Raw genomic sequence first — 27139 nt, 5'->3', positions numbered from 1 at the left:
GAAAAATGCTCAGAACACGTGACTGTGGCACAGGGAAATTCAGAGATCTCGTTTTCCCTGATCCTTCCTTCCTGGCTGCCAGTCGGTTCCGCGAGAGTCGTTGTGTTCAGTTCATCCCCCTCATAAGAGAAGTGACGCCGAAATGTCTCTGGGCGACCGGAAACGCTTATTCTGGCCAAGGTAAAGTAACACTTTCGCTTTCATTTTCCTTTCCCATTTACCTTCGAACTCGCATTTCCAAGGTTTTCATCCAACGCGTAACTTTACACGATCACCAACCCCCTCGAGCACGTCTTAAACGCTTTAAATTAAATATTTAATGGTGAAAAGGGAGAAAACGGTCGTAGAAATCGTCGGGGAGTAAGTAATTAGATTTCAACCGTTTTATTAACGGGTACCTTTTTATTTTATTTTATTTCTACCCGCTTCTGGGCGTTTAACGTTTATCCGGTTCAGGTGTGCTCAATCTGAACCCTCCACGGGGGTTTCAATTCAACAGGTTGCTTTCTGGTTGTATATATTATTTAAGACCCAATCTACTTACGCAATTTCACCTGTTACATGATATTCGAGATTGATCACGTTTCCTTTTAATCTTTTTGTTTTAAGAAAAATCGTTGTTTAGATTAAGCTTGATTCTAATCAAATCTAGACTTTTCCTATAAACAGGTTGTATTGATTTTTCGATTGTGGGTCAAAGAGACGCCACTGTCCTCATAAAAATTAACAGAATGGTATATCTAGGGTCTTATTCATTTACCAGACATATTTTTTTCAATCTTTTTTCCATTTCATTCATTAATCTTCTTTTCATATTATCTTAATAAATTTTCTCATAATCAACTTTAAATGGAAAAATGGTGAATTGCACTTTAATTTAGATGAGTCGCTTTATCAAATACAGAGACTTAATATGGGAACATACCAGAAGCTGCTAAAGAGTACATTAAAAAATAATCCAAATTAAAATTTATTTATGTTATATTTGGTATTATATTTCTACCTTATAATCAATTCAATTTTAGGTTTATTTAATTAACAGAAAGAAACACTTAAATTTCCAATTAGGAAACCGAAGTGGAGAATAATTAAAATATTCCTTTCCTCGGTGGAAATAACTCCTAAACTCTCTCTCTAGATCGTCTACCGTCTCATTTCCCCTTTCGTCGTTGGGTTGATGCCTCATAATAGCACTGACTCAAGGAGCCGAAGTAATATCACGGGGCCCACTCAATGTCACTTGCCGGGCCGTTCTGTTCGGGTATTCATGGGGGGTTGTAAGTAGAAGAGGAGAGGAGATCGGGATGCAATCAAAGCAAACTTATAAGCGCGACGAAATCGAATCCCATGCACCAGGTTAATCGATCTATAAAGATGACGAAAATAGGGAAAAAATGGAAAAAGGAATTTTTTGTAGATAAATGTTCACCTCTCCCTATCGTTTTAATATTCAGGGGTGTATTGGCGTCATCGTCTGTGAGAAGTGGGTGAGAAACCCTTATACTCCGTGACGCCACTGATCGCCTACGTCCCTTGAATTCTAAAGCATTTCGCAAATGCACTTACTCGATTATTTGAATTTCTCCCTCTTGTTATACAATTTGGGCTTCTAAAGAAGTTTAAATTTTCGATTGTAACCCATTTATTACCTCTTAGTCAAACACCAATTCGATGATTCATAAAAAAAGAATTTATATAATAGAGAATGCTGCCAAACGTCCGTTTGAAGGATTAACAGTAAGAAGCCGATACTGTTTTTGGGCACGTTCGAAGGATTTCGTTCTAAGGATTTCATTCGAAGGATTTTGTACGCAGGATTTCGTTCGAGAAATCGTCGGAGGGTTGATTGTTGTTCACGGTTTCAATACAATTTCCTAAACAACACAAGCAGAAATGATGGATTTATAACTCACCTTTATATAGCAAAAAGCACGAAATTATCTTTCCATTTCCGTGACCAATTTGTAACTTTGCGATATGTATAATTCCATCCTCGATTAATAGGGGGGGGGTTTCGACAAAAACGTTTTTATGATATATATCGTCGTGTCCGCCCCTTCGACGTTGTCATTTCTCCCCCATTGCTCGATTAATGCATTTTCGCTTCAAAGTATAATAGTTGCGATGAAGTAACTTTAGCCATTGTTACGGTTAATGTATTTTCAGGACAGGGTTTGACTCATATAAGATAAATTCGAAGCCCATAAAAATCATTTAAAAATATTTTACAAATTGGAACAAATTTTGTTAACACAAAAAAATTCTTAGAATTATAATGAAATCATGTACATAAATTCAAAATAACTGATAATATCTTATTGTATTAACTTAGTGACTTTGTATCAATTTATGCATAACTAGAATTACGTTGTAAGCACAAAGTCTTAGTATTTTACATGAAATGAGACAAAAAGATGTTAAACGTTGAATATTCATAAATATAGCTTAGATTTTTATTAGAGGAGACAGATTTCTATTATAACTAAAATTGATCTGTTCTACTCTTCCTCTTCTTAGGATATTTCAGTGATTGACCATAATGAATCAAAATGTATAAGACAATGAAATATTTTTACGAGATATTACTTAAATATGGCCAGGTATCTGAACTAACCGTTTCGCATTCCAATTAAATATGAATATGACAGAATATGTACGTTTCGTTTATTTATTAAGGTATGTGAAATTATCTTGATCCAGACACATTGCAGTGAATGAAACCCTCAAAGTAATCCTCTGCAACGTTCACAACACGTTACCAATGATGTGGGATTTGTTGAATACCATCAACTTCCACCACACAAATTTGCAATGTTTTATTGTTTTTCTTTGCCTTTGGTATGAGGTAAAGTTACAAGAAGAATGGTCAGGAGAATATGATGGGTTTCTCCCATCTCTACTGTTGTATATGTCGACTTAGGCAGTTTGCTGTATGTGGTACCTCATCATTACTCATAAAATTAAAACTTTTTTGCTAAGTAGTTTCATATCGTATTGGTCTCTATAGAAACTCCCCGCCGTACGGTGTTATCTCATGTGAAATGAAGTGAATCACAATGACTCTCCAAATGTAATAAGCGGCAATTGCCATCTATTTTTCAAAGAATGGAGTTTGACGTAAGTTTTGCTTTCTTAATGATCCAACATGTTTTATTATGTAGTGTGGCACTTGAATTCAGGTTCGTATGCCAAAAAAATCATCAATTGTGATTACTCACTAAATGCTCTTTTTTGTTGTTTCCAGGCATCAAAGACAAATTTGCGATCTTACAATCCCTTTTTAGATCTCAATTTTTAATTCTTCTAGCAGTCTTTTTTAGCGTGCTTCTGAAAGTTTAAGAGCAGCACCATCTAATCCAAATCGGTATCATCTGATTTTCTTTGAGGCAGTCTTCGACATTTCATTTCTCAAATATGCTTTAAAAAACTTTCTCATTACACGTTGTAATAAGATTGGACGTAAAAGTATAATGTTTTCATAAGTTCAAAATTGCCAAAATGGGTAGAAAATTGTCAGAATACACTTAAATAAATATTGGACTGAACTCCATACCATCCTTTCTCTCAATGTTGTTCTTGTGGCGATAAATTAGCTATTGATTTTTTGGATATCGGCTTGTAACATTGGTTCTTATCAAGTATTCTAGTCCTGTTGAACTCTATCTTGTGATATTGTCATATCCTCTTTACTCGACGTTCGTAGTTGTCAAGATTGTACCATGTAAAAGTTGTCTTTTGCTAACAACAACGCGTATCGTAGGTTATGTAGTGTCCCATTGCTCATTACAAGTTCGATGATGGGTCCAATAATAGAACTAAGAGAGTAACATTTTTTAGAAGCGAAATGCATGAACTACAGAACAATCAATAAACTTGAAATATATGAATGCCGCTACTTCTTCGGCTTTCTATTATTGGCGATATTCATCAACAAAGTTCATATTGGCATTATTACCGATTTCTGAACTAAATAACTGACATTAAGGTACCATTGCTCCATCCAAAAGTAATAATGCCAATACTTTACTTTTATCTTGCACATCACAGATCGTGAGAAAGACATATTGCTTACTGTAGAGGAACTTGCTATCTTTATAATTGCTTTGCACGGATTTTTATAAGCTATTATTATAAGCAAATAATTAAATTCACCTCTTTGTTGTACTAGCTAAGCGAACATAGTGAATATAGTACATTCTCTCCATCTTGTCCGATATTTTGAATAAATTATTCATAAGGAAACCCAAGAACATCAATAAGATGCTCTTTTAACATTTATTAAGTACTCTCAATATGTGGTAAAGTTAGTTACAAATTAATAAAGCATTAATCTCTTTGATTATAGTGATTTGAAAATAATGCCAAATTTCTTCTTATTCAGACAGGATTTCCTAAATTGCCATCTTCTGCTTGTCTCAGGAAACGGGTTAATGTTGTTCGAAACTCAGTGATGTCAATGAGCTCAGTGTATGTTTTCTATACCGTACGATAACCAAACCTAACTTCTCTTTGATGGTATTGATGCTTGCTAACAAATTGGCTTTTATTTAACTCATATATTTCAATGCAAATTTAAGCCTATCTGGTTTTAAGCCTTCAAATTGTATATTAGCAAGTGTATTAGTTTAGTAACTGTACGAAATGAGTTTATCAATGATCAATAAGTAGTATATGTTGACCTTGCTCTGGTTATAAATGTCGTATAATGGGTAACCTTGTATCATGTAGCCTTATTTCTTCAATGATTGAAATTCAGTTTCAGTCATATATTTGAATTTTTCTGTAAAGTGATATCTAAACTGAAACTTAAATGAGTTTTGCTGAATTGAAATGAATTGAAACATGAATCTCATTGTATTTATACAGACATTGGAGTAATCCTCTAAATGATTTCTAATTTTGTTCCAAAATAACACTTAAATCTTGTAGCAAGCTGATTTCAAACTGATTTCTAAATCCTTCTCCAACATAGTACCTATATCTCCAGTCAAATTATTGCAGTCAAATCATGTATTGCAGTCAAACATTGAATCTTTCTGTAAACTGGTCCAAAACTAGGACATGAATCATTGGACAATTGCGCACTAAGATTTACGCAGTAAGATTCTTAAAGCCACATTTTTTAGCAAACTGGAACATGAGCCATAGAACGCTAGAGTCTTTTTGAAAAACATTTTCAAACTATAACCTGAATCTTTATGCATTCACAAACAGGTTTTTCCTTTCAGATAGTCAATCGTTCTGAAAACTGACTTTAAACTTCCGAAAAATGTTGTAAATTTTTGCCAAATTGGAATTCATTTCAATTAGATACCTGAATATTTTTACAAATTAGTTTTCAAACTAAAAGCTGAATGTTAATTTCTGTTTGAGTTGCCACAAACCAAAATGTTGTCCTTTTGCAATTGATTACTATTGAAATAGATTTCAAAATAAACTTTGTCGTCACTTGCAAATCATACAAGCAAAACTAAGTCAAACACAGCATGTAAACTGATTTGTGAGCAGTAATTTCTTATTCCATGCAGTAAATTGATTTGAATTAGAACTCATTGAATAATTTTATCACTAAATCATCTCATTGGTTCTCATTCCACAACAAACGTCATTGCAATGAAAAGAAATTAAATTCCTTAAAGAGTTTTTCAATTTATTCATAAGAAAATTCATGAAATAATTTTTCTTATGGAATCGTCAGTTTTTCTTCTTCGTCAGTTGAATTTTTTTTTATCCTGTTCTAAATCAATTATATTTTTTTAGGACAACTGGTAGATATGAAGAATTTGATGTAAAGAGTAAAGATGCAAATGAACCCGCAGATGATAGAAGCCCGTCAAGTATATCAGAAGTTGAAAGACCACCCTTACGACATATAGATAAATACATTGCCCCAGAATGTCCTTGTTTATCAAAACGATTTACTGTAGCCCTTTTAGCATGTATGGGATTTATTGTAATGTTTGGGATGAGATGTAATATGGGTTTAGCGAAATTGGAATTGAAGAAAATCGTGGTAAGTTTTAAACGGTTTAAATCAGTGACGTGAATTTAAAAAGTTTTCAGGAAAATACGACTTTGTCGTCGGTTGATTCATCGATTTTTTGGGGATATTTGGTTACTCAAGTACCGGGTGGGTTTTTAGCAACAAAATATCCTGCGAATCGTCTTTTTGGTGGCGCGATAGGAATATCTTGTTTGCTAAATTTTTTCGTACCACCTACGTTAATAGAAGCACCTCATCTTTTAATGTGTATTAGGGTTTTACAAGGACTGGTTGAGGTAACCTTGAATAAGTAAGGTCTAGATAAAAAATTACAGAATTTCTGGAAATCATTTTTTAGGGTGTAACATATCCTTCTTGCCATGGTATTTGGAGATATTGGGCACCACCTTTAGAACGATCGAAATTAGCTACTTTAGCGTTTTGTGGGTGTTATGCTGGGGTAATGTTCGGTTTACCAATAGGAGGGATTTTGGTGAGACATTCCGGATGGAAATCGCCGTTTTATTTTTATGGTTTTCTTGGGATAACTTGGTATTTGTTTTGGATTTGGTTGGTGTTTGAGAAACCAAGTAAACATCCGACTATTGAAAATCGAGAATTACATTATATTCAAAGTTCGTTGGGCGAGAACACTTCAGCACCTCCAACTACTTTTGCTAATATCCCTTGGAAATGTTTTTTCACTTCGCTGCCAGTTTGGGCTATTTTCGTTGCTAATTTCTGTAGATCTTGGAATTTTTATTTATTAGTTTTATTTCAAGCATCGTTTGTAAGCGATGTTTATTCAATAGAAATCGAAGAGGTATTATTAATATTTAAAAGTTTGTTTTAATTTTAATTATTTTTTATTTTAGAATGCTCTTCTCGGCGCACTGCCTCATTTACTAATGACTATAATAGTACCAGCTGGGGGAGTTTTAGCTGATCACTTGCGAAAAAAAGGGACTTTAACGACAACGCAAGTAAGAAAATTATTTAATTGCGGTGGATTTGGAATGGAAGCAACATTCTTCCTCGTGGTAGCTTTCTCAGGAACAATTTCCGTTGCTATTACAGCGTTAACAATCGGCGTAGCATTTTCAGGATTTGCCATCTCTGGTTTTAACGTTAACCATTTAGATATTGCCCCGAAATATGCGAGTATATTAATGGGGTTATCTAATGGAATTGGGACGATAGCCGGTTGTATTTGCCCGTTAGTTGTACATAAATTAACTGATGGAGTAACAAATTTAAAAGAGGTAAGTGCTAAACAATAAAATTTTATCGATTCTTTTTTGTGAAAATGCGCACTTTGTTCATTTCAAAACCGTTTCAAGCACGAACGCTCACCAACAAAACGCCCCAACATCCGAAATATAATTTTGAATAAAGCCCATTTCTCTCCAACGAAATTGACTCGCTGTAGCGTAACAGTTTCAGCGTTCAAAATGTTTTCACCCTCTCTATCCGTAAGGGAGAGAGAAATTTTTGATATATGGTTGTACCCTCCGTGCCATAACTTATAACTAAAACGCGCGCCGCCCGACATCAAAATGAATGTCAAATTTGTTGTTTGGGGGGTTGAGGAAACGCCTCCCTATAACCGAATTAGCGGGCGAGCTTTTAGTGTTTCCCACCGTTTAATAGAAGGGAAACACCACACGAAAGCTTTCCATCGAAATTACAGAGCATTTTAGTTAAGATTGTTTTCTGCTTTTTTTTGTGCTACTTTACACAGCGATCGGATCATTGGAGTGCGGTTTTTATCCTCGCCGCTTGCGTTCATTTCTTCGGCGTCGCTTTTTATGGTATTTTCGCTTCCGGTGAATTACAACCATGGGCTGATTCTGATGCTCAAGAACAAAGCCAATGGAATCCTATGGATGAAACTGTTCAAATGAAAAAATCATCTTCCGTAAGTACAATTTTTTTAATTAATTAATGTTGCTCATTTTAGTTGTTTTAACTAACACTAGCACTAGAACTAACACAAAACCAAGAACTAGAATCATTCGGGTTTAGCCATACGCCTCTTAAGACGGCTAAACCCGAATGTTTCTAGTTCTACGTTTAGTATTAGTTGTAGTGTTAATTCTAGTTTTATTAGTTTGAACTAACACTAGCACTAGAACTAATACTTAACCTAGAACTAGAAACATTCGGGTTTAGTTTATTGAAAGGTTAAAACTTCATTTCAAAATGTCAATTAAAACAATTTTGAATTATTTTATTTTATCAATGCTAATCGAGTTAAGTAAACCAAAATGGTTTATTCAAAAAAATAGTAAAGTTTTTGATTATTCTTGGTATAACTTAAAAGATTTCGTTAAAAAATCGAACGACTTAATCTTGGTACAAATTTACGACGATCAAAACGAAAAATGTCGCGATTTTTCGAGAAATTACGAAAAAATAGCTGATGGTCTTGAAGGATTTGTTCACGTTGTTGCTGTTGATGTTAAAGAAATCGATTTTCCAATTTTAAATTTTCCAACATTCGGAGTTTTTTCTCTAAATAGAACAACAATGCTAAAATTAAAGAATAAAAATACACCAAGAAAACTTATTGATTCTATTTTCGAAGAAGCCCAAAAAATGAGTGAACGAGAACTCAACAGATCGTTAAATCTTAAAAATCCGATGTCTTTAGATATAACTAATTATGATAAAACAGTTTTGGATGATAATAATCTTTGGTTTGTCGCCTTTTTAAACAATGATAACGATAAAATTAATGAAATATACGACGAGGTGTCTAAAAACTTAAACATCAAAGCTAATTTTGGATACATTGATGCAATAATTTTTAAAAAATACCTCAAAAATTACAAAATTAATAATGAACCATCACTTTTGTGTCTTCCTCGAGGATCAAAAGCTACAAATAGAGCCGTGAAATACCCTGGAAATATTGAGTATACCGAAATTTTCGATTGGGTTAATTTTATGATTAATAAACCACCGGATGTAGCTCAAATTACAAGTAAAAAGATTTTTATTGAATCATGTCGATCTCACGAAATTTGCGGGATTTTATTTATACCGGAAATCGTGGTTTGCAAATTACAATGTAGAAGGGAATACATTAAAATTCTTGAAGAGTTATCACGGAAATTTCTAAATCATATTTATAGTTGGTTATGGGCGGAAGCTGTTACTCAAAGAGAATTAGAAAAAACTTTTGACATTAAACATAAATTTCCTACGTTAATTTTGTTCGATTTGTTGTTAATGAATTATACGGCATTAAGATATTTTCAAGAAGAAAATGAAGTTTATGAATTCGTTGAAAATTTTTCGAATAATGTTGGAGGAGTTAATACTAAAGTAATTGATGTTTTTAAATTTTCTTCTATTGCTAATATTGAAAAATGGGAGGATTTGTAATAAAATAAACTTATTTAACTAAAATGTCGCAAGTTTTACTACCATTTTCGGATTTAAACCTTTAGAAAGCAAAAAATAGGAGCTTTTTAATTAAAAAAAGTCTACTACGAAAAATGTTTTAAGTCTTCTTTTTTCGATTAATTTAAAAAAAATATGTGATGGGGTGCTTGGAACATGGTTATGAATTATACATGATTTATCCAAAAAAGTGTCTACTTTTCAATAAATCTATTTGTTTTGCGTTATCACTTTTAGTTTTTGAGATACAAATCTTTGAAGTTAATCACAATTTTTGATTTCTTTGTTTTCTTTCGATTAACTTAAAAAATTTTGACCGATTAATCTTGTAAATTGATTATGGAATATCCATGATTTATCAAGAAAAGTGTCTAGTTTTCAATAAATCTATTTGTTCTGCGTTATCACTTTTAGTTTTTGAGGTACAAATATTTATATTTTTAACTTAAAAATATTGTGATCGATAGGTTTCTTGGAAAATGGTTATGAAATATCCACGATTTATCAAAAAAGTGTCTATTTTTCAATAAATCTCTTTGTTTTTCGATATCACTTTTAGTTTTTGAAATACAAATCTTTAAAGTCAATCATAACTTTTAAGTTTCCTTTCTTATGATTAATTTAAATAGAATTGTGATTGATGGGTTTCTTGGAAAGTAGATATAGAATATCTTTAATTTATCAAAAAAAGTGTCTAGTTTTCAATAAAACTATTTCTTTTACGATATCACTTTTAGTTTTTGAGGTACAAATCTTTGAAGTTAATCATCATTTTAAGCTTTTTGTTTTCTTTTAACTTAAAAATATTGCGATCGCTAGGTTTCTTGGAAAATGGTTATGGAATATCCATGATTTATCAAAAAAGTGTCTATTTTTCAATAAAGCTATTTGTTTTTTGATATCACTTTTAGTTTTTGAGATACAAATCTTTAAAGTCAATCATAACGTTTAAGTGGCCTTTCTTATGATTTCACAAAAAATTGTGATCGATGGGTTTCTTGGAAAGTGGTTATGGAATATCCTTAATTTATCAAAAAAAGTGTCTTCTTTTCAATAAAGCTATTTGTTTTGCGTTATCACTTTTAGTTTAAATAATTTTTAAGTTTTTTGCTTTTTTCGATTAATTTAAAAAATGTTAACCGATTGGTCTTGGAAATTGATTATGGAATATCCATGATTTATCAAGAAAAGTGTCTAGTTATTAATAAAACTATTTGTTTTGCGATGTCACTTTTAGTTTTTGACGTACAAATCTTTGAAGTTAATCATTATTTTAAGCTCTGTTTTCATTTATTTTAAAAATATTCTCATCGATGGGTTTCTTGGAAAATGGTTATGGAATATCCACGATTTATCAAAAAAAGTGTCTATTTTTCACTAAAGCTATTTGTTTTTCGATATCACTTTTAGTTTTTGAGATACAAAACTTTCAAGTCAATCATAACTTTTAAGTTGCCTTTCTTATGATTAATTATAAGAAAAAATTTGATCGATAGGTTTCTTGGAAAGTGGTGATGGAATACCCACGATTTATCAATAAAAGTGTCTATTTTTCAATAAAGCTATTTGCTTTTCGATATCACTTTTAGTTTTTGAGATACAAATCTTTAAAGTCAATCATAACTTCTAGATTGCCTTTCTTATGATTAATTTTAAAAAAATGGTGACCGATGGGTTTCTTGGAAAGTGGATATGGAATATTTTTAATTTATCGAAAAAACTGTCTAGTTTTCAATAAAACTATTTCTTTAGCGATATCACTTTTAGTTTATGAGGTACAAATCTTTGAAGTTAATCAACATTTTAAGCTTTTTGTTTCCTCTTAATTTAAAAATATTGCGATCGCTAGGTTTCTTGAAAAATGGTTATGGAATATCCATGATTTATCAAAAAAGTGTCTATTTTTCAATAAAGCTATTTGTTTTTCGATATCACTTTTAGTTTTTAAGGTACAAATCTTTAAATTCAATCATAACGTTTAAGTGGCCTTTCTTATGATTTCACAAAAAATTGTGATCGATGGGTTTCTTGGAAAGTGGTTATGGAATATCCTTAATTTATCAAAAAAAGTGTCTTTTTTTCAATAAAGCTATTTGTTTTGCGTTATCATTTTTAGTTTAAATAATTTTTAAGTTTTTTGCTTTTTTCGATTAATTTAAAAAATGTTGACCGATTGGTCTTGGAAATTGATTATGGAATATCCATGATTTATCAAGAAAAGTGTCTAGTTTTTAATAAAACTATTTGTTTTGCGATGTCACTTTTAGTTTTTGACGTACAAATCTTTGAAGTTAATCATTATTTTAAGCTGTCTATTTTCTTTTAACTTAAAAATATTGTCATCGATGGGTTTCTTGGAAAATGGTTATGGAATATCCACCATTTATCAAAAAAAGTGTCTATTTTTCACTAAAGCTATTTGTTTTTCGATATCACTTTTAGTTTTTGAGATACAAAACTGTAAAGTCAATCATAACTTTTAAGTGGTCTATCTTATGATTAATTTAAAAAAAAAATGTGATCGATAGGTTTATTGGAAAGCGGATATGGAATATCCATGATTTATAAAAAAAAGTGTCTATTTTTCACTAAAGCTATTTGCTTTTCGATATCACTTTTAGTTTTTGAGATACAAATCTTTAAAGTCAATCATAACTTCTAGATTGCCTTTCTTATGATTAATTTTAAAAAAATGGTGACCGATGGGTTTCTTGGAAAGTGGATATGGAATATTTTTAATTTATCGAAAAAACTGTCTAGTTTTCAATAAAACTATTTCTTTAGCGATATCACTTTTAGTTTATGAGGTACAAATCTTTGAAGCTAATCATCATTTTAAGCTTTTTGTTTTCTTTTAACTTAAAAATATTGTGATCGATAGGTTTCTTGGAAATTGGTTATGGAATATCCATGACTTATCAAAAAAAGTGTCTACTTTTCAATAAAACCATTTGCAATATCATTTTTGGTTTTGAGATACAAATCGTTGAAGTTAATCATAATATTTAAGTTTGTTTTTTGACAATTTAAAAAAGTTGTGAAATAACGAATCCGTATAAAATATTTATGGAACTTCCGCTAAATATCATTAAATGTCATTTAGGAAAATAAGGTATTAATTTTGTGTTGTAAATATTTGAAATTAGAAAAGAAGTAGCAATTATAACAGCTAAGAACTTTAAAAGACGCACAGACTTGTTAGCTTAAACAAAACCAAAACATGAAATATCTTTGACTCTACTATGTAAATAATGCTTAGACGGTCGCACGGAATAGAGATAACCGACGGCAAAGAAAAGAGATCCTTCTACATTTATTGACATCTATTTTATTAATGCGAGAAGAGTTTCTGTGACACAATTAACCCGTCGCCTGATATTGTATGACGAGCGTTCCCCAAAATTTTCTGTTCAATTTCAAAAGTATTCAAAAAGTTTACCAAATATCGGAAACTAGGCTATGGGTTCATCAATATTGTAGTGATAATGTAATGAGTCGATTAAAAAAGATGTGAAATTATCCTTCAAACAAAATAAGTATTTTGGAAACACATAAGTCACAAATTCCTGGCAATTTAGCCAGTAACACTTTTATCTCGAAGCCCATCCTTGGAAGATATGTCAAAGATACAATTTAACAAAGGAGTTTCAAGGTTAAACCTCAAAATTACCACTTAATACCAAAAAATGTTCTCAAATTGACCTCTTTATCAATCTGCACCAGCTCGGGAAGAGTTACGCAATAATAAACAGCAAATACAGATTACAAAGCAGCGAGCTTTTATATTAAATATTTCCGTATTGCTAATATTGCTATTAAAAAACAGCATTTATTTCAAATATTTGAAATTAATACAATTTTTTTCATAACTACTTTTGTGACAATTTTCATCAAAACAACGGTATAAAACGTCAAAAATATGTTAAAAAACATTCTTTCATTCATTACACTTTTCCCATTAATATCATCAGATAAATATTCAAAAGACACTAATGTTATTCGTTTAAATTGGACAAACTTCGACGAATTAGTTCTAAAAAGCAATAATTATTGGTTAATAAAATGCCACGAAGGAGGAAATTTAAATACATTCGTTAACGAATTTGAAAAAGTTGGAGTTGCTTTAAAAGGATTAATAAAAGTCGGTGAGATTTTTGTGCGAACAAACCAAGATTTACTTCGTAAATTTAACATTTTTCATCACGAACGTCCAGATCCGATCTTTTTATTTTTCGATGTTGATAAAAATAAATACGAAAAATATTATAAAACGAAATCGCCAAGAAATTTAGTTAATTTCGTTTTGGAAACGATCCGAAAACGAGTTAATCAAATCGTTTTTGATGAAAAACCTGAAGAAAAATCTATCGATTTAACCGGAGATGAATATTTTAAGGTTTTACAGACATCGGAACCGTGGATAATTGCTTTATTATTTCCACACGAAGAAGAATCGATGTCTTTATTTGACTGGTGGGATCAAATGGCGGTTAACTTAAAAGGAAGGGTAAAAGTAGGACATTACGATTTAACTATTGATTATAAAAAAGATCGATTTATTCATCGTATGTATCGGTTAAATGATAAATTAGAAATTATTTGTTTTCCAAAAGGTTCTAAAAACGAGAAAAACGTTCAATTTTTTCATGGGGATTTAAATTATGAAAATGTTTATAATTGGGCTTTAGATTTAATTGAAGGAACTCACGAAATCGAACATTTATCAAGTGAATTTAAATTTAAGGAACTATGCCTGATGAAAATTTGTGTTGTCTTTTTTTTGGAAAATTTAGAAAAGTGCCCAATTTTATGCCGACACAATAAATTTAAAATGTTATCTGATATCGCAAAAAAAATCGAATCTTACAATTGGAATTTTTTATGGGTTGAGAGTAATGAGCAAAAAAATCTCGAAGAAGTTTTCAATATTAAAAAAGATGATTATCCCTTAATTTTAGTAATCAACAGCTTCAAACAAACTTTTATTAGTTTTAAGGGTAGTTTCCTTTATGACGAAATCAAAGAGTTTTTTGAACAAGTTTTTAATCACAATTCAATTGTTTCCACATTTAAATCTGCGTTATCTATTAAAAATGTCCCGAAATTGTTTCCTTTTGAGCACAATGAATTATGATCTTGCTATGGTTACAAATAATTATGATTTTATGACAGTTATGGATATTTTCGCGCGAATTATTTTGCTATTATTCATTATAATCGAAGTAAAAAATAACGAAAACAAATTTAAAAAGTTAAGTATTCCAGAAAAATTGAAAGAACCAAGTCAAATCGAACAAATAACGCGGAGTGAAATTTTTGAAGATGTATGTTACTCAACGAATAAATATTGCGTCGTTCTTGTTGTCCCAAAAATTGAACATTGCGATAAAAAATGTAGGGAAAAATACTTGCAGAAATTCCAAAATGTAGCAAAAATTTATAATTTACCTAATTGGGGGTATCTTTGGACGATTTTCGGCGATCACGACGAATTCGAAAAAGCATTTGACATAAAAAGTTATGCTTTACCTAAAATCTTGGTTATAATCGCAAAAAAGAAAACTTTTTATCAACTTAAAGGCCCTTATAAGGAAGAAAATATTTATTTCTTCTTTAGTCAAATACGACATGATTTTTTACCGCCGTTACGAATGAATAGTGAGATTTTACCTGAATTTAACGATGTTACTGAATGGATTACGAAACCAATGTTAAAAGAAGAGTTATAAATTTTGTTTGCTTTAATAAATCTTTTCGTCTTAATTAATTTGTTTATTATTTTTTTCAGCTCCAAACTAATGGTCTGTTGCAAACTCAAATGTCTGCAAATCCAACGTATGGAACGGTTGAACCTCCAAATCAACAACCGAAATTTCCTCCACCCTCTTACCCAGCTCCACCAACTCCACCATCCCAAGCTCCTCCTCCAGTTGTAAACGCTGCGAATCCGTTTTTAACAGGTTCAAACCCATTTAGATCGGAATCAGTTCAACCTCAAGCTGAAGATACATATTTACATGGTACTATAGCTGATAGAACATATTAAAAAAATATTTCCGTTTATTCCTTATACAGGGTGTTATTTTCATTTTTTGAGTGATAGGTTAAAAAGATTAAAAAATCAGGTTCAAGTTCTTTAAAATAGAATAAAATTATACAACAAGAAAAAAAAATACAAGCAATTGTTATTAAACTCGTTATTCCTTAATCGATGTTATTACTATCAAGTAAATAATTAAATAATACAAAAAATTACTTTATAGAGATGGGTATTAATAAATGTAAATTGTAATGTGAATATAAAATTGCATTTGTTAGTCATTGGCACTTAAAAAAATATAAATGTTTATTGTAAAAAGTCAATTTTAATATCAAAGTTTGTTATTTGGTGTAATAGAAGATTTAGGAGAAATAAAATACATGAGAAAAATAAATTAAAAAATAAATAAAATACTAATAAATTAAAGCTGTAGGTATAAGATTATTAATTATTAGTGAATTCGTTAATTATTATTAATAATAATATAGGTTTATGATGAGGGGTTTTTAAAGTATTTTTGTGCGAATTTTAAAATTAGGATTTTAAACAAATTATTTTTAGCAATTTTCTACTATTATTAATCTATCTCAACATTAATTGAAATCGTTTTCTATTTTTGTTATTTTGGGCCCTGCTGTTAACTTTTGTTGGATTAAAGAAAGTTAATCCTCATTCTCAGGTTGAGGAGTTTTTGATCGTTCTTCTTTTGATAAACTATTTGGTAGAAACTCATCCAGGAATATATCCGATTAAAGGTGGTTCTAAATAATGTATTTAGTTATAACTTATTATAGATTTTTTGAGAAATTTTGTTATTATTTCTATTTTGGAATTAGCAGTACTCGTGCTTTAATGTTCATAATGATACAAAACTGTTAGATGTTTCAGTTCAGATCGGATCTGTTGTTAATGGCAAGGCTTGCAAAAGCGGCGGAAAACTACATCAACGTCGTTAGCTATCGTTAATACATCAAAAATTCCTCACAGGTAAGGTTAGCCACCTACCTGACCTCCAGGTAAATACGGCTCAAAGAACCACCACTAAGGTTATAGAACAGACTTATAAAGCCCAGCTGATTAGTTAACCCTAGTCGTGTAAAGAAAGAGAGGAAGAAGTGAACTTTTAATTGGAGCTGATCGTGTTGTTGAAGCTTTGGAATCAGTCTTGGTGAGAAACAAATATCTAAAAAGGCATCATTTTACAGAGATTGACGATACTCAACAATAAATTCCGGAAGAACCTATATTAAAGCTATTCCCGCTATATTGGCCATTTTATCATTAACGGTAAATTAGCAGTGGAAAAATATAGGTAATTGTATGCTTTTGTTAAGATACAGCCAACTTCATCTGCTGTAGAGAGACTATTTACTCGTTTTTCTATTTAGCAAATAATATTAAGTACTTTTTCTAAACAGATAGCTTTAACCAATTATCTAGCTCATGAATCATCCACAAAACCTTTGACGGTTTGCTAACATCTACTTAGAGCTCTGGGAATGATAATTCTTCGTTCAGAACGATTGTTAATTATTTACCAACATCCTCCACTTTTGGATATTATTGATGAGAAATACGAGAGTTGCCTAGGATGTATGATATGTATGTTCAGCTTCTCTCTAGTCGAAAAATTGGCCAACCATACTCTTTCAACATGTAGATAACATTGTTACTGGATAATTTAAACGTTTATTTTAAAGCTTGTCATCATACAAACTAACAATACAATTACGCAAAATGTTTCATTTAACTGTACATGAACTTCAAGTTTGTAATTTAGGGTTGCTATCTGCCCAGTAATGATAGTTATGCAAAACTGGTCCTCAACTGACATCCACAGCTTGTCCAGAAATGAACTATGTTTGTATTTATTTGCTGACAGAATTCTAATTGCAGTTGGTGATAGTTCTTCTTCAAATATTTTATGATCTACAGCTTGGATGATATGTGGAGTTGGTCTGTTTCTTCTTTTGAGCAGATCAACCCTCTTAAAACATGTAGATTCACCTCGGAAAAGTGTTGTCATCTTTAAAAACAGCTAATCCAGAATAATTCCCTGCTTTAAATAAACCTTCAACTTTCAGCAAAAACTGCTCAGATACCTATTAAATCAGAATTCGAATGAAATTGAAGTCATCGCATTCTGATTATGAATCAGTGATGACACAAGTTATTGCGGCTGATAAGTCTCATCTACTTCGCTATCGGAGTTGGTGGCAGCACTTAATCTTGTTCCTCAATGTTCAACCCAAATTTTGTCAATACGCTTTGCAACGCTGGAATTTTCATATTTTAAATGTAGGAAACTATAACATGAGGGCATCCTTAAGCAATAACCCTTTTAAAGATGATATTTCCATCCCTCAACATAACGAATCGTTGTTTAAGAACACTCTATCCAAGCACAAAGGGTAGGACGAAACCAAAGTTTCGTAAATACCCAAGAATGTCGTCTTACGAAGACGCCTTCTGTCAAAGCTTACATACAGTGGAGAACTATCATGTGGAGAACTATCCATTATGTGATGATCATAAGGAGATATTGTTTTTTTCTGTGGGACTACGAAATAAAGATTTCCGTAGTTAATAGCAATTCTTCTGCCATCGGTGTGTGATTGATACCTTCTTAAATACCTATAGAGAGCTACGAACTTGAAAAGTTAGTCATTAGAAGGTGTTAACTTTTGATATGGTAGTCAATATATACTAATCTGATTGTAGTTTTGAGTAACGCCAAAATCAAAAGGTGACTTTTTCTCATAATCATTTTTCATAGAAAAAATAGAAGAGTTTTTTTAAACATTGATAGTTTGTTTCTATAGCAGCTCCGGTCAAAACCTAATCTAGAGCTTTAAGCTCTGTTGAAGGCTGTTCCAACATTCTGTTTGAGGTTGCTGAGCTCACTGCACGCAAAATAAACTCAGTCATTAGAAGTTCAGTTCTTATTAGAGATTATCAAAGACTCTGCTAAAGGCATTCAACATTCTCATCTTATGAGTTAATCTTATATCACTCGAATACTCAGATAACAGTGATTTCTATGTTGTGACATTCAAACCGTCACTTTGAACGGACACTTTTTAATTGTAAATTGCAAGGTACATATACATACTTGCTATTCTTATATAGCATTTACTTTGTGGGTTGTTTATTTGCTCTGAGCTACGTTGCTGTAGTCGCCTCGACTCCTGCTTTTTTTCTGTTATCATAGGTTTGATTCTAAGATATAAAATATCACTGTCTACTATGGATATTATTATGTTTGTGAGTCAAGTCGTATTCTACAATGGTATTAATCACATCTGGAATCGTCTATTTGAGAATATTTTTGGACTCATTGGTTCAATAACCACCAAGTTTAATATCAATTGTGTGAGCAAACAAGAACTGCTAATAGTTCTGATGTGAACTCATTGAGAAGAGTTCTTTGGGCAAAGATCATCGAGAGCTGGCATCTTATATGGTGGCATTAATTCTTAATTAAGTTGTTAATTCGTTTTACTACGTCTATCTATATTGCAATATATTATAATCCACTAAAACCAACTGATGTGAGTCACCCCTCGATGTGTAGTCATAACCACAGAGCGATTTGTGAACGCCACAACGCCCATAACACAATGAATGACGACAAGGTTAGTATTTGAATACTCAATAAGTTTTCAGCAGACCAAATAACTCACACTTAGTTCTTAATAGGTGTCAAATCTATTTTTCGGAGCAGCGTTCTTATGAATCTTTTCACTTTAAAATAGAAAAGAAAATCATTCCTTTAGTTGAAGATTGCTAAAACCAATTTGACTGGGTAATCTAATTGTAAGATTAGAGTAATAAAATTCATCAAAAATTACCTTAAAATCACCTTTTGTCATGTAAACTTGTGTAACATTATTATTTAGAGTTATTTAAATGTAATATTTCTCGTAAGCAAAAAAACCCAGTGTAGTCGTCCAAATACTCCTTGTTATACACAAAAAAAACTAATAAACTTTATGTGATATATTTAGTTTTGTGCGTCGATTAGAACTTTTTATTAAACTATATAATATATTATTCTTTTTAATTTTTATTATTAATTATTAACTAAACTGTTGAGGTAGAATGCCTCAAGGCTGTGCTGACAATAAATAAAAAAGCGATATGAAAATAATCGTGTCTCTTCTCTCGATTATTGCTGATTTTTTTAAAGCATATCGAGATTAAATAGACTATTAAAGAAATATAATATACGAAAATTTGAAAGTGTGAATGTGGATTAAAATGGGAAAATAAGTATGCTAGAAATAAGAAGAAATAAAAAAATAAATAAAAAGATAGGATGTTAATAGAGCGGAAGATGAATTAGTACAAAAAGAAAAATTAACGTTGGGGCGCGAATATTTGTATAAATGTGTGTAAATTTAGAGGATTTAGATAAAAGAAAACTTTTTCTAAAGAAAAATACTTTTAAATATTTTCAGTATTAGTAGTTTGTACATAATTTCAACAAAAATGATTATTCTATTAAAAAATATCTTTAACAATATCTTTAGCGACACCTTTAGTGATATCTTTTGCGATATCTTTAACGATATCCTTTTAATAAAGGTACCTTTTAGTCACCTTAAGTTTTCATTATTGATCGAATGTAAGCATTGCTGAAAACGCCTCGTAGATGTCGTTTATTCCTTACGCTACCTCGTACGTAGTACGTGTGTATGTGATCTATATTATCTTTGTATTATCTTTGTACTATCTCTCTCTGGTCAATACACAATAGATAACAAAAAAAAATCAAAGAAAAAAAAATAAAAAAAATTAGATATTACTTATTAACGAATTAATTATGATTGTTATCGTGCTTTTAGAATCGTGTATAATTAATCGTCATATAATTTTTTTAAATTGTTTTTGTATTTTGTAATGTCGCTATCCGTAATTTTTCTATTGCCTAAAAGGGAATGCAATAAAAAAAAGAATTTGAATAACTTCTTTCGACTTTCAAAACTTATTATAATTTTTTGCTATTGCTATTGCTTTGTGGCAACCTAAAAATGCTCGGATACAGAACTAAACTAGTGTAGAGGCAATAATATGAAATCCTTATAGATTGAAAGAAACCGTAAAATGCACAAAAAATATTTAAAAAAAATGTCGGGTTAAAATGGACAAATAGATGTACTTAAAGTAAATTTAAATTTAAATTACTCCCTGTATTCGTGTGCATGTTAAGATGATAATAATGATTCTAAAGTTTCACGTGTAAAAGACAACAACAAAACATGTATATCAAAAAATTATCCATGTGTAAATTATAAAAATATATGATAAAAATTATAAATGATAACGATAATAATAAATCTGTTATGCAATTAATAATTGTTTTATTTAATTGATAATTTAGGTAATTCAGTTTTAACCAAGAAAATGTTAACTAAAAAATATTTGAAAAATACTTAATGTACTCAAAGCCGAAACTATGTTATATATTATAAATATAACAAATTATAAATTAGAATTTAATATAAAAATCGATACGTAATAAAAATTTGAAGATGCTAAGAACATTGGGAAATTTCGACTCTTCATAGTACGAGTTCAAAAAGTTCGATTGTAATTTGAGATTGCAAAACATAAATTTGAAAATAATCGGGTTGGATGGATTATGGAAAGGGGTGATAAGTACTTTGTAAGGATCTATGTATACATTCTTTATTGGAAACACCACATTAAATACTTAGAATCTAAGATAGCTAAATACGTATATCTTATACAGCAAATTAAAGATAGAACATCTACTGAGACTGCCTTGCTTGCGTATTATGGAACATTCTGCCCACTACTTAATTTTTTGAGGCTTCTCTTCAGCGGTAAACAGAATTTTCCCACTACAAAAAAAATGTCTTAGAAATGTTTTTGAATTAAAGAAACAGCTCACGTAAAGACTTTTTTGAGGAATGTCAGATACTTACTTTAACAGGAATCTAAAATTTAAAAGACTAAAATTTACTGGAATTCACAAAAACATTATGTACTAATCGGCCAGAATATATAATCATTTTCCTGATGAAATAAAATCTATGGTTCAAGAGGTACTTGGAACAAAACTTTTACTGTGAACTGAGTGAGATCTTTCAAAAAAGTATAATTATCGAACCTTTTTTTTTTATTATTGTTCTTTTGACTTGTACAATGCTTGCAGTGCAATTATGTGTTACTAAAGATATAAAGCAGCTATAAGAAAGCTGAAGGAGAAATAGCTGAACAGCTAGAAAAAAATGGTTCATGTAACACCAAGAAAGAAGAACGAAGGGGAAACCACACAACATCTAAACAAAATCAGAGGAAGACCTTGACAAGAAATAGGACGTTAAATCTTGGATACAAAGAATTGTTCGGTTTGCTGTATAATCTAGTAGAAGAAAAGATTGATGGATATGATAATGTACTGATTGAGCTGAGTCACAATGCTAAAAAGGAGTGCGTTTGGAAGCAAGATCGATAATTTAGGATCATAGATTAGTATCTAATACACCGTTGGAAGTCCTGGACCTTGATTGCTGCCAGGAATTAGCTACTGAATATTGAAGGGGGTTTTAAGATTAGAGAGCCTGTCGTTAATAGCTTGTTGAAAACAAATCAAATCAAGAAAGGGTGGATATATAGCCGGATAAAAAATCGCTCGAAATCAGCTGCGAAAAATGGCGAGGGCCTTTATTACAACTACGGGTTATCTGGCTACATAACAACTCCTGTGGCTGCCACAATTACAATTTCAATTTATTTCCAAACTAACATCAATCTGTTTATAGTAAGCAATACAAAGATCAAAAAGAAACAACCTCAATAAGAATCTCTATCAAACTAAACCGGAATCAACCGTAATAATTTCACTAGCTAGATCTAAAGGGTGGGCCATCTAACGTCTATGAATCACCTAATCGTCTCTGGGTGGTTAGCGTAACATTTATCCTTCACCCACCAAAAATAGTCCTACGGGCTTAAATCACAACTCCGAGGCGGCCAATTGACATCGGAATATCGGCTGATTATTAGATTTTCGAAAACGGCGCTCAAAAGTTCAATTGCTACTGTTGAGACCAAACGTCGTCCATGTCATCCTCTTCAATTTTTGGAAACAAAAATTTGTTGTGCATAGCATGGTAACGCTCGCTCATTGACCATAACGACGGTTTCTTGCTCACTTTCGAACCTAGTTACTCGTTTTGAGTGTATGGGCTTCTCAATGATGACATTTGGATTTTCTGAGCCCCAAATGCAACAATTTTGCTTAATGAGATGGCCTCCGAAGTGGAAATGGGCTTCACCTGAAAAGATGTTTTTTCGGTAAAAATGCTCATCTTCGACCAATCGATCTCCAGTTCATTGGGAGGCTTCATTTCTTGGACTAATTGAACTTTGTAACTGTTATGAAGATCTTTATGCAATATTTTCCTCAGAAAAGTACAAGAAATGTTCAGTTGCTGAGAACAAAGACGAGTTGATGTTAATGGATTTTCACGCACACTTTGGGCAACAGTAGCAATATTTTCGGATGAGTTCACTGGACGAAAAAGTGAACGGTGTTTTGTGCAATAAAATAATATAAAACCAATATACCATTATAATTGCAATTAGAATCACAGTCACGGTTCCGATTATAAACAGACATTTAGTTAATTTATGTAAGATATTGATTCTGGAGTCGTCAACATAAAATCATCAAGTAGTCCATCATAGGCTGTCCTAGGACAATCTTTTATAATATGTTTCAGGGTTTGATTATCACCGCATTACCAGAAGGGGCATCAAAGGGCATCAAAGTCTTGCCCCATTTATGCAGAAAGTAGACGCATTTACCACGCTGGGTTCGTATTATGTTTAGACTGGACAGGTTTTGCGTAGAAAACCAGGACGCTCAAGGATGTTGAGCACAGAGTGGAAGCCAACGCTACCAATGTTGTTCCACAGGTTCGTTTTTAGTTTTTCTTTTGAAGGTACTTCTGAAAATGGTGTCTTCAACCATATCCTATCAAAACTGAAGTAGCATGTATTCATTTAAACAATAAACTGGTCGACAGAAAGCTTAGAATCGAGAACACCAAAATGCTTAGAAGTTTCACTTAAAAAAACGCTCTCATCCAAAGAACATAAAATGAAATCATCGGATAAAACAAACTTTCAGTGATATAAGCGGAGTATTGATCTACCTAAATGATGCAAAATATGTGATGTGGGACTGTACGGTACTCATACGGCATCCCTATAATCTTAGAAGCATCCCTTATAGCCAACCAAAAACTGCAGGTTTACTGCTGAAAGTCAAAGAAAGTTGATAAGAAATACAAGACGTATCCCCGAAAATCTGTATATACCCCAGAAAAGAACTGAAGTGGGCAATAAATACAAGTTAACGATTAAACTATGAGAAACTCTGGAGCGATATTAACCTTGATCCTGAAGCTATTACGGATTAGTTTCAAAACTCTGGTGAACTCGCAACTAAATAGTATGATTTTGTAGGGGGTCGATGTCATCTATGATATTTTAAGCACGCTCAAACTAACACACAAAAATTACATAATTGTTTTAAAATAAATGTTTAAATAAAATGTTAAATAAAATGTTTTAAAATTGATTGTTTTGTGACTTGTAATAAATTACTTTGTAACAATAATTTATAGTTGCAATAATTAACTTTTAGTGAAATTAAATTTCTTTATTAAAAAAGCATATATTATTGATACAATAACATTTCTAATTGCTAATGAAAATCAAAATCTAATAAATTACTTAAAACTTTATTTTCATCTTAAACTTAAACATTTCGTTTCCTTCTAAATAAATCCCTTTTCTGTTTTCCCGGGTATCCTAGTGCAAAAGGAGGACTTGGATTCGTTGATACGTAATAAATTCCACGTGCTCTAAACAACCAAAAAAAAAAGAATTATTTTTTAAATAATTATTATCAACAACAATATATTTACTCATGTGTAACATGTTCTCCCATTAAAACATAATCTTCTTTATCGGGATTACACCATCCTAAAAGATAACTGACCAGTGTGGGACAAGGATATGACCAAAATCCTTTTTTGGTAACTATTGATTCTACGAAATAAGGTGAAACTTTGGTGTGGTCACAAGCTAAAGTTTCTAAACACAACAAAGAATTCAAACGTTGATTGAAGTATTATTTTTATTAAAACTTACGAAATAAAGTATCGCTTGCACAACCGGGTTGACTAGAACCACCATTAATATAGAAGTCAGCGTGACCATTTGGACCCCATTGCCCTAAAATACCAGCTCCCGTATGCATAATATCAACAAAATGGGCATCCGACGGATCTAAATCTCTCGATCGATTATTGCCCATATAAAAAACTATTGTAGGATCCAATCCGGTGATTCTACCGAGTTTTCCATCTTTTTCCGGGCTCAAATAATTCGCCACCAATCCAATTATATGAGCCCCAACACTATATCCGATCATGTGCATATCATCGGCGCGAATTCCCCGTGGATGTTGTGTTAAGTATCTTACTAATTGCGAGATACATTTAGCGCAAAACCGAGGTGCCCATTCCATTTGTTTCAAACACGGTTCTTTGACTAAACTTCCATAATCGACAATGATTATGTTATATTCGCCATTATGAAAATAAGCATCTCTCATATCGGTACTTGGCGATTGATTTCGGCCACCACCAAATCCATGGACTATTATTTTTGTGGGATGGTGTCTATTAAAAAACGAATTAAAAAGGGAATTTTGATCTTTGGTGTTTAACAGTTCCGGTTTTTGCTGAGTTCGCCTAAAAGGTTTAAATAAAATTATGTAGAATTAAACTTATTTCCGATTTCAACGATAAAAAGTCTTCCTTAAACGGTTTAAAACTTTCTAAAATGTATAATAACAAAACCGATTAGAACCATAAAATTTTCTTTCTTATCATAGCTTTGGTATTTTGGATACAATGCATGTTTTAGATAATAGATATAGAGTGAAAGTACCTTCATTAAATAGTGTGGTAAGTTAATGGTACCTATAATGACACCCCATGATGATTTTAGTATGTCGAAAACGCGACAGGATATTCCGGTCACGCACATATGAACAGAAAATTTCAATTATAATCAGCACTGTGTATTCAAGGGGGTTATTTGATACTAATCCGATGTCCTAATCTTAATGTCCCTAAGTTTTTGTTGGATTTTTTGCAATAATCACTTTCTTTCTGAGCTCATCCAGGAAGTTTTTTGCAACGCCTATACTCATCATTAAATTTATAGTTTTATTTTAACCATGCAATTCATTAATCAGCTTATTCCGATTTTTGTGATTCCACGTAACAGAAAGAAAGTTGTTTACGTAATATCATTCAAGAGTAATCTTGTTATTTTAATCAGAACACATTCTTTGCAGTAATCAGTACTTTCGTTTTTTTAAGATAAAAAAACCTTACCTGGTGTAAAGAAAAAATTCAATTTGACGATGAGGACATTTAAATGGTTTTGGGATACATGAACTTGTGTTGTATAAATCTTGAATGTTACTTGGTTTCTCTTTTTCTTTTTGACCCGATGAACCTGAAAAGAAAATCAATTAAATAAAATAGAAAATAATTTGCACCAAAGTAGTTTAATTAAAATTAAGGATTTAAATGAGATCTGAATTCAGTTGGGAAAGTTTCAATAAAAAAAATATTTTCAAACGAGAAAGTTCACACATGTTTATTTACACCCATCTACACCAAACGTATATTTACAATTTTTGCGTTTGTAAACGTTGTTTAACTTGACCCTAATTTAGAAAAATCCACATAAATAGAAACGATTACACTTTAAAATTCTTTTTCGCAATGACGTTTCATAAACAAACTTGATATTCTCAACATAAAAGTCCTAATGTAATCTAATAATTAAGTAATAACAAAGTTATTTAACGAAATATTTCAATTATTTCAAGAACACCATTAATGCATATTTAATTTTTCGAAACCTTCAATCTCAATTTATACGTTTATTAAACAAAATAGTTCATACTTACCGGTAAATGTGTATAATAAAAGAAGAAAACAGACCAAAACAAAACTTTCACATTTCACTAGTCCTCCGCTACGTTTAATTTTATGTATCATCTCTTCTTCGAGTTATTAATGCTTATGTGTTCGAAACGAAAATAACGGAATTTCCAACCTCGGTTTGATAGCCGGGTATAGTGAAAGTTGTTGGCGTTTACGGCGCGAACGTTAACGGTGAGGGTCAAAAACTGCAACTGTAAGAGTACGGTACTCTTACTTTTACTTTAAATTTCTTCCTACTACTTTAGCAACATCATCGTGTTGAGTTGAGAAGTGGAAAACTCTCACTAACTGTAAGTGTGATCTTAAAAAATGATTTTGTTTTTAATATGAGTCACAATTTAAAAGAAACGGAGTTTCTTCGACGTCATACATATTAAAGCAATTTTTTTTCTTAATTGTCCTAACCTGGATGTTCATCTCTAAATTATGTAACATACGTAAGTAAATTTAGTTTTAGATTTATTAAAACAGTATTCCATATAGTTACCATAATAAAGTAAATGATTCGTAATCTTATTGAAACATATAGAGTTTTTAACAAGAGCTAGCTTTTCAAAAAATGTAGAGCAGAGTTTTGGCATATTCAGGGAGAAATCGCTTGCCGGATATCAAAATGATGTTTTGGACCATGTCTAAATC

The 27139-nt window shown here is 31.4% G+C and overlaps 2 protein-coding genes across 2 annotated transcripts in view; one reads left to right on the top strand and one right to left on the bottom strand.

The window, feature by feature from the left end:
• The window catches only part of LOC111424121 (Vesicular glutamate transporter), a 43262-nt gene extending 25429 nt beyond the window's left edge, over positions 1 to 17833 (top strand). The window contains exons 3-8 of the mRNA XM_023057554.2: positions 5761 to 6010; positions 6064 to 6279; positions 6342 to 6806; positions 6859 to 7245; positions 7725 to 7901; positions 15180 to 17833. Coding sequence (XP_022913322.1) covers positions 5761 to 6010; positions 6064 to 6279; positions 6342 to 6806; positions 6859 to 7245; positions 7725 to 7901; positions 15180 to 15437 — 1753 coding nt within the window. The 3' untranslated portion in view covers positions 15438 to 17833. The remainder of the gene's footprint in view (positions 1 to 5760; positions 6011 to 6063; positions 6280 to 6341; positions 6807 to 6858; positions 7246 to 7724; positions 7902 to 15179) is intronic.
• Positions 17834 to 24197: 6364 nt separating this feature from the next.
• On the bottom strand, positions 24198 to 26694 carry LOC111424199 (phospholipase A1 member A). The gene is made up of 5 exons (XM_023057651.2): positions 26464 to 26694; positions 25880 to 26003; positions 24624 to 25228; positions 24398 to 24566; positions 24198 to 24334 (listed from the first exon to the last, which is right to left on the bottom strand). Exons 1-5 carry the CDS (start codon positions 26552 to 26554, stop codon positions 24229 to 24231), a joined length of 1095 nt encoding a protein of 364 aa, XP_022913419.1. The 5' UTR covers positions 26555 to 26694; the 3' UTR covers positions 24198 to 24228.
• Between the last annotated feature and the right edge of the window lie 445 nt (positions 26695 to 27139).

Source organism: Onthophagus taurus, chromosome 11, assembly GCF_036711975.1.
Source record: "Onthophagus taurus isolate NC chromosome 11, IU_Otau_3.0, whole genome shotgun sequence".
Lineage (NCBI taxonomy): Eukaryota > Metazoa > Arthropoda > Insecta > Coleoptera > Scarabaeidae > Onthophagus > Onthophagus taurus.
Note: the sequence above shows the minus strand (reverse complement) of the source record. Positions and strands in the feature narration are given on the sequence as shown.

Bases quoted from the DNA above. Each gene is read 5' to 3' on its own strand.
- LOC111424199 (XM_023057651.2), bottom strand. From the start codon at position 26,554: ATGATACATAAAATTAAACGTAGCGGAGGACTAGTGAAATGTGAAAGT. The intron at 24,567-24,623 runs GTAAGTTTTAAT...TGTTGTGTTTAG, and splicing joins TGCAAGCGATACTTTATTTC to AAACTTTAGCTTGTGACCAC. The intron at 24,335-24,397 runs GTAAATATATTG...TTGGTTGTTTAG, and splicing joins GGAGAACATGTTACACATGA to AGCACGTGGAATTTATTACG.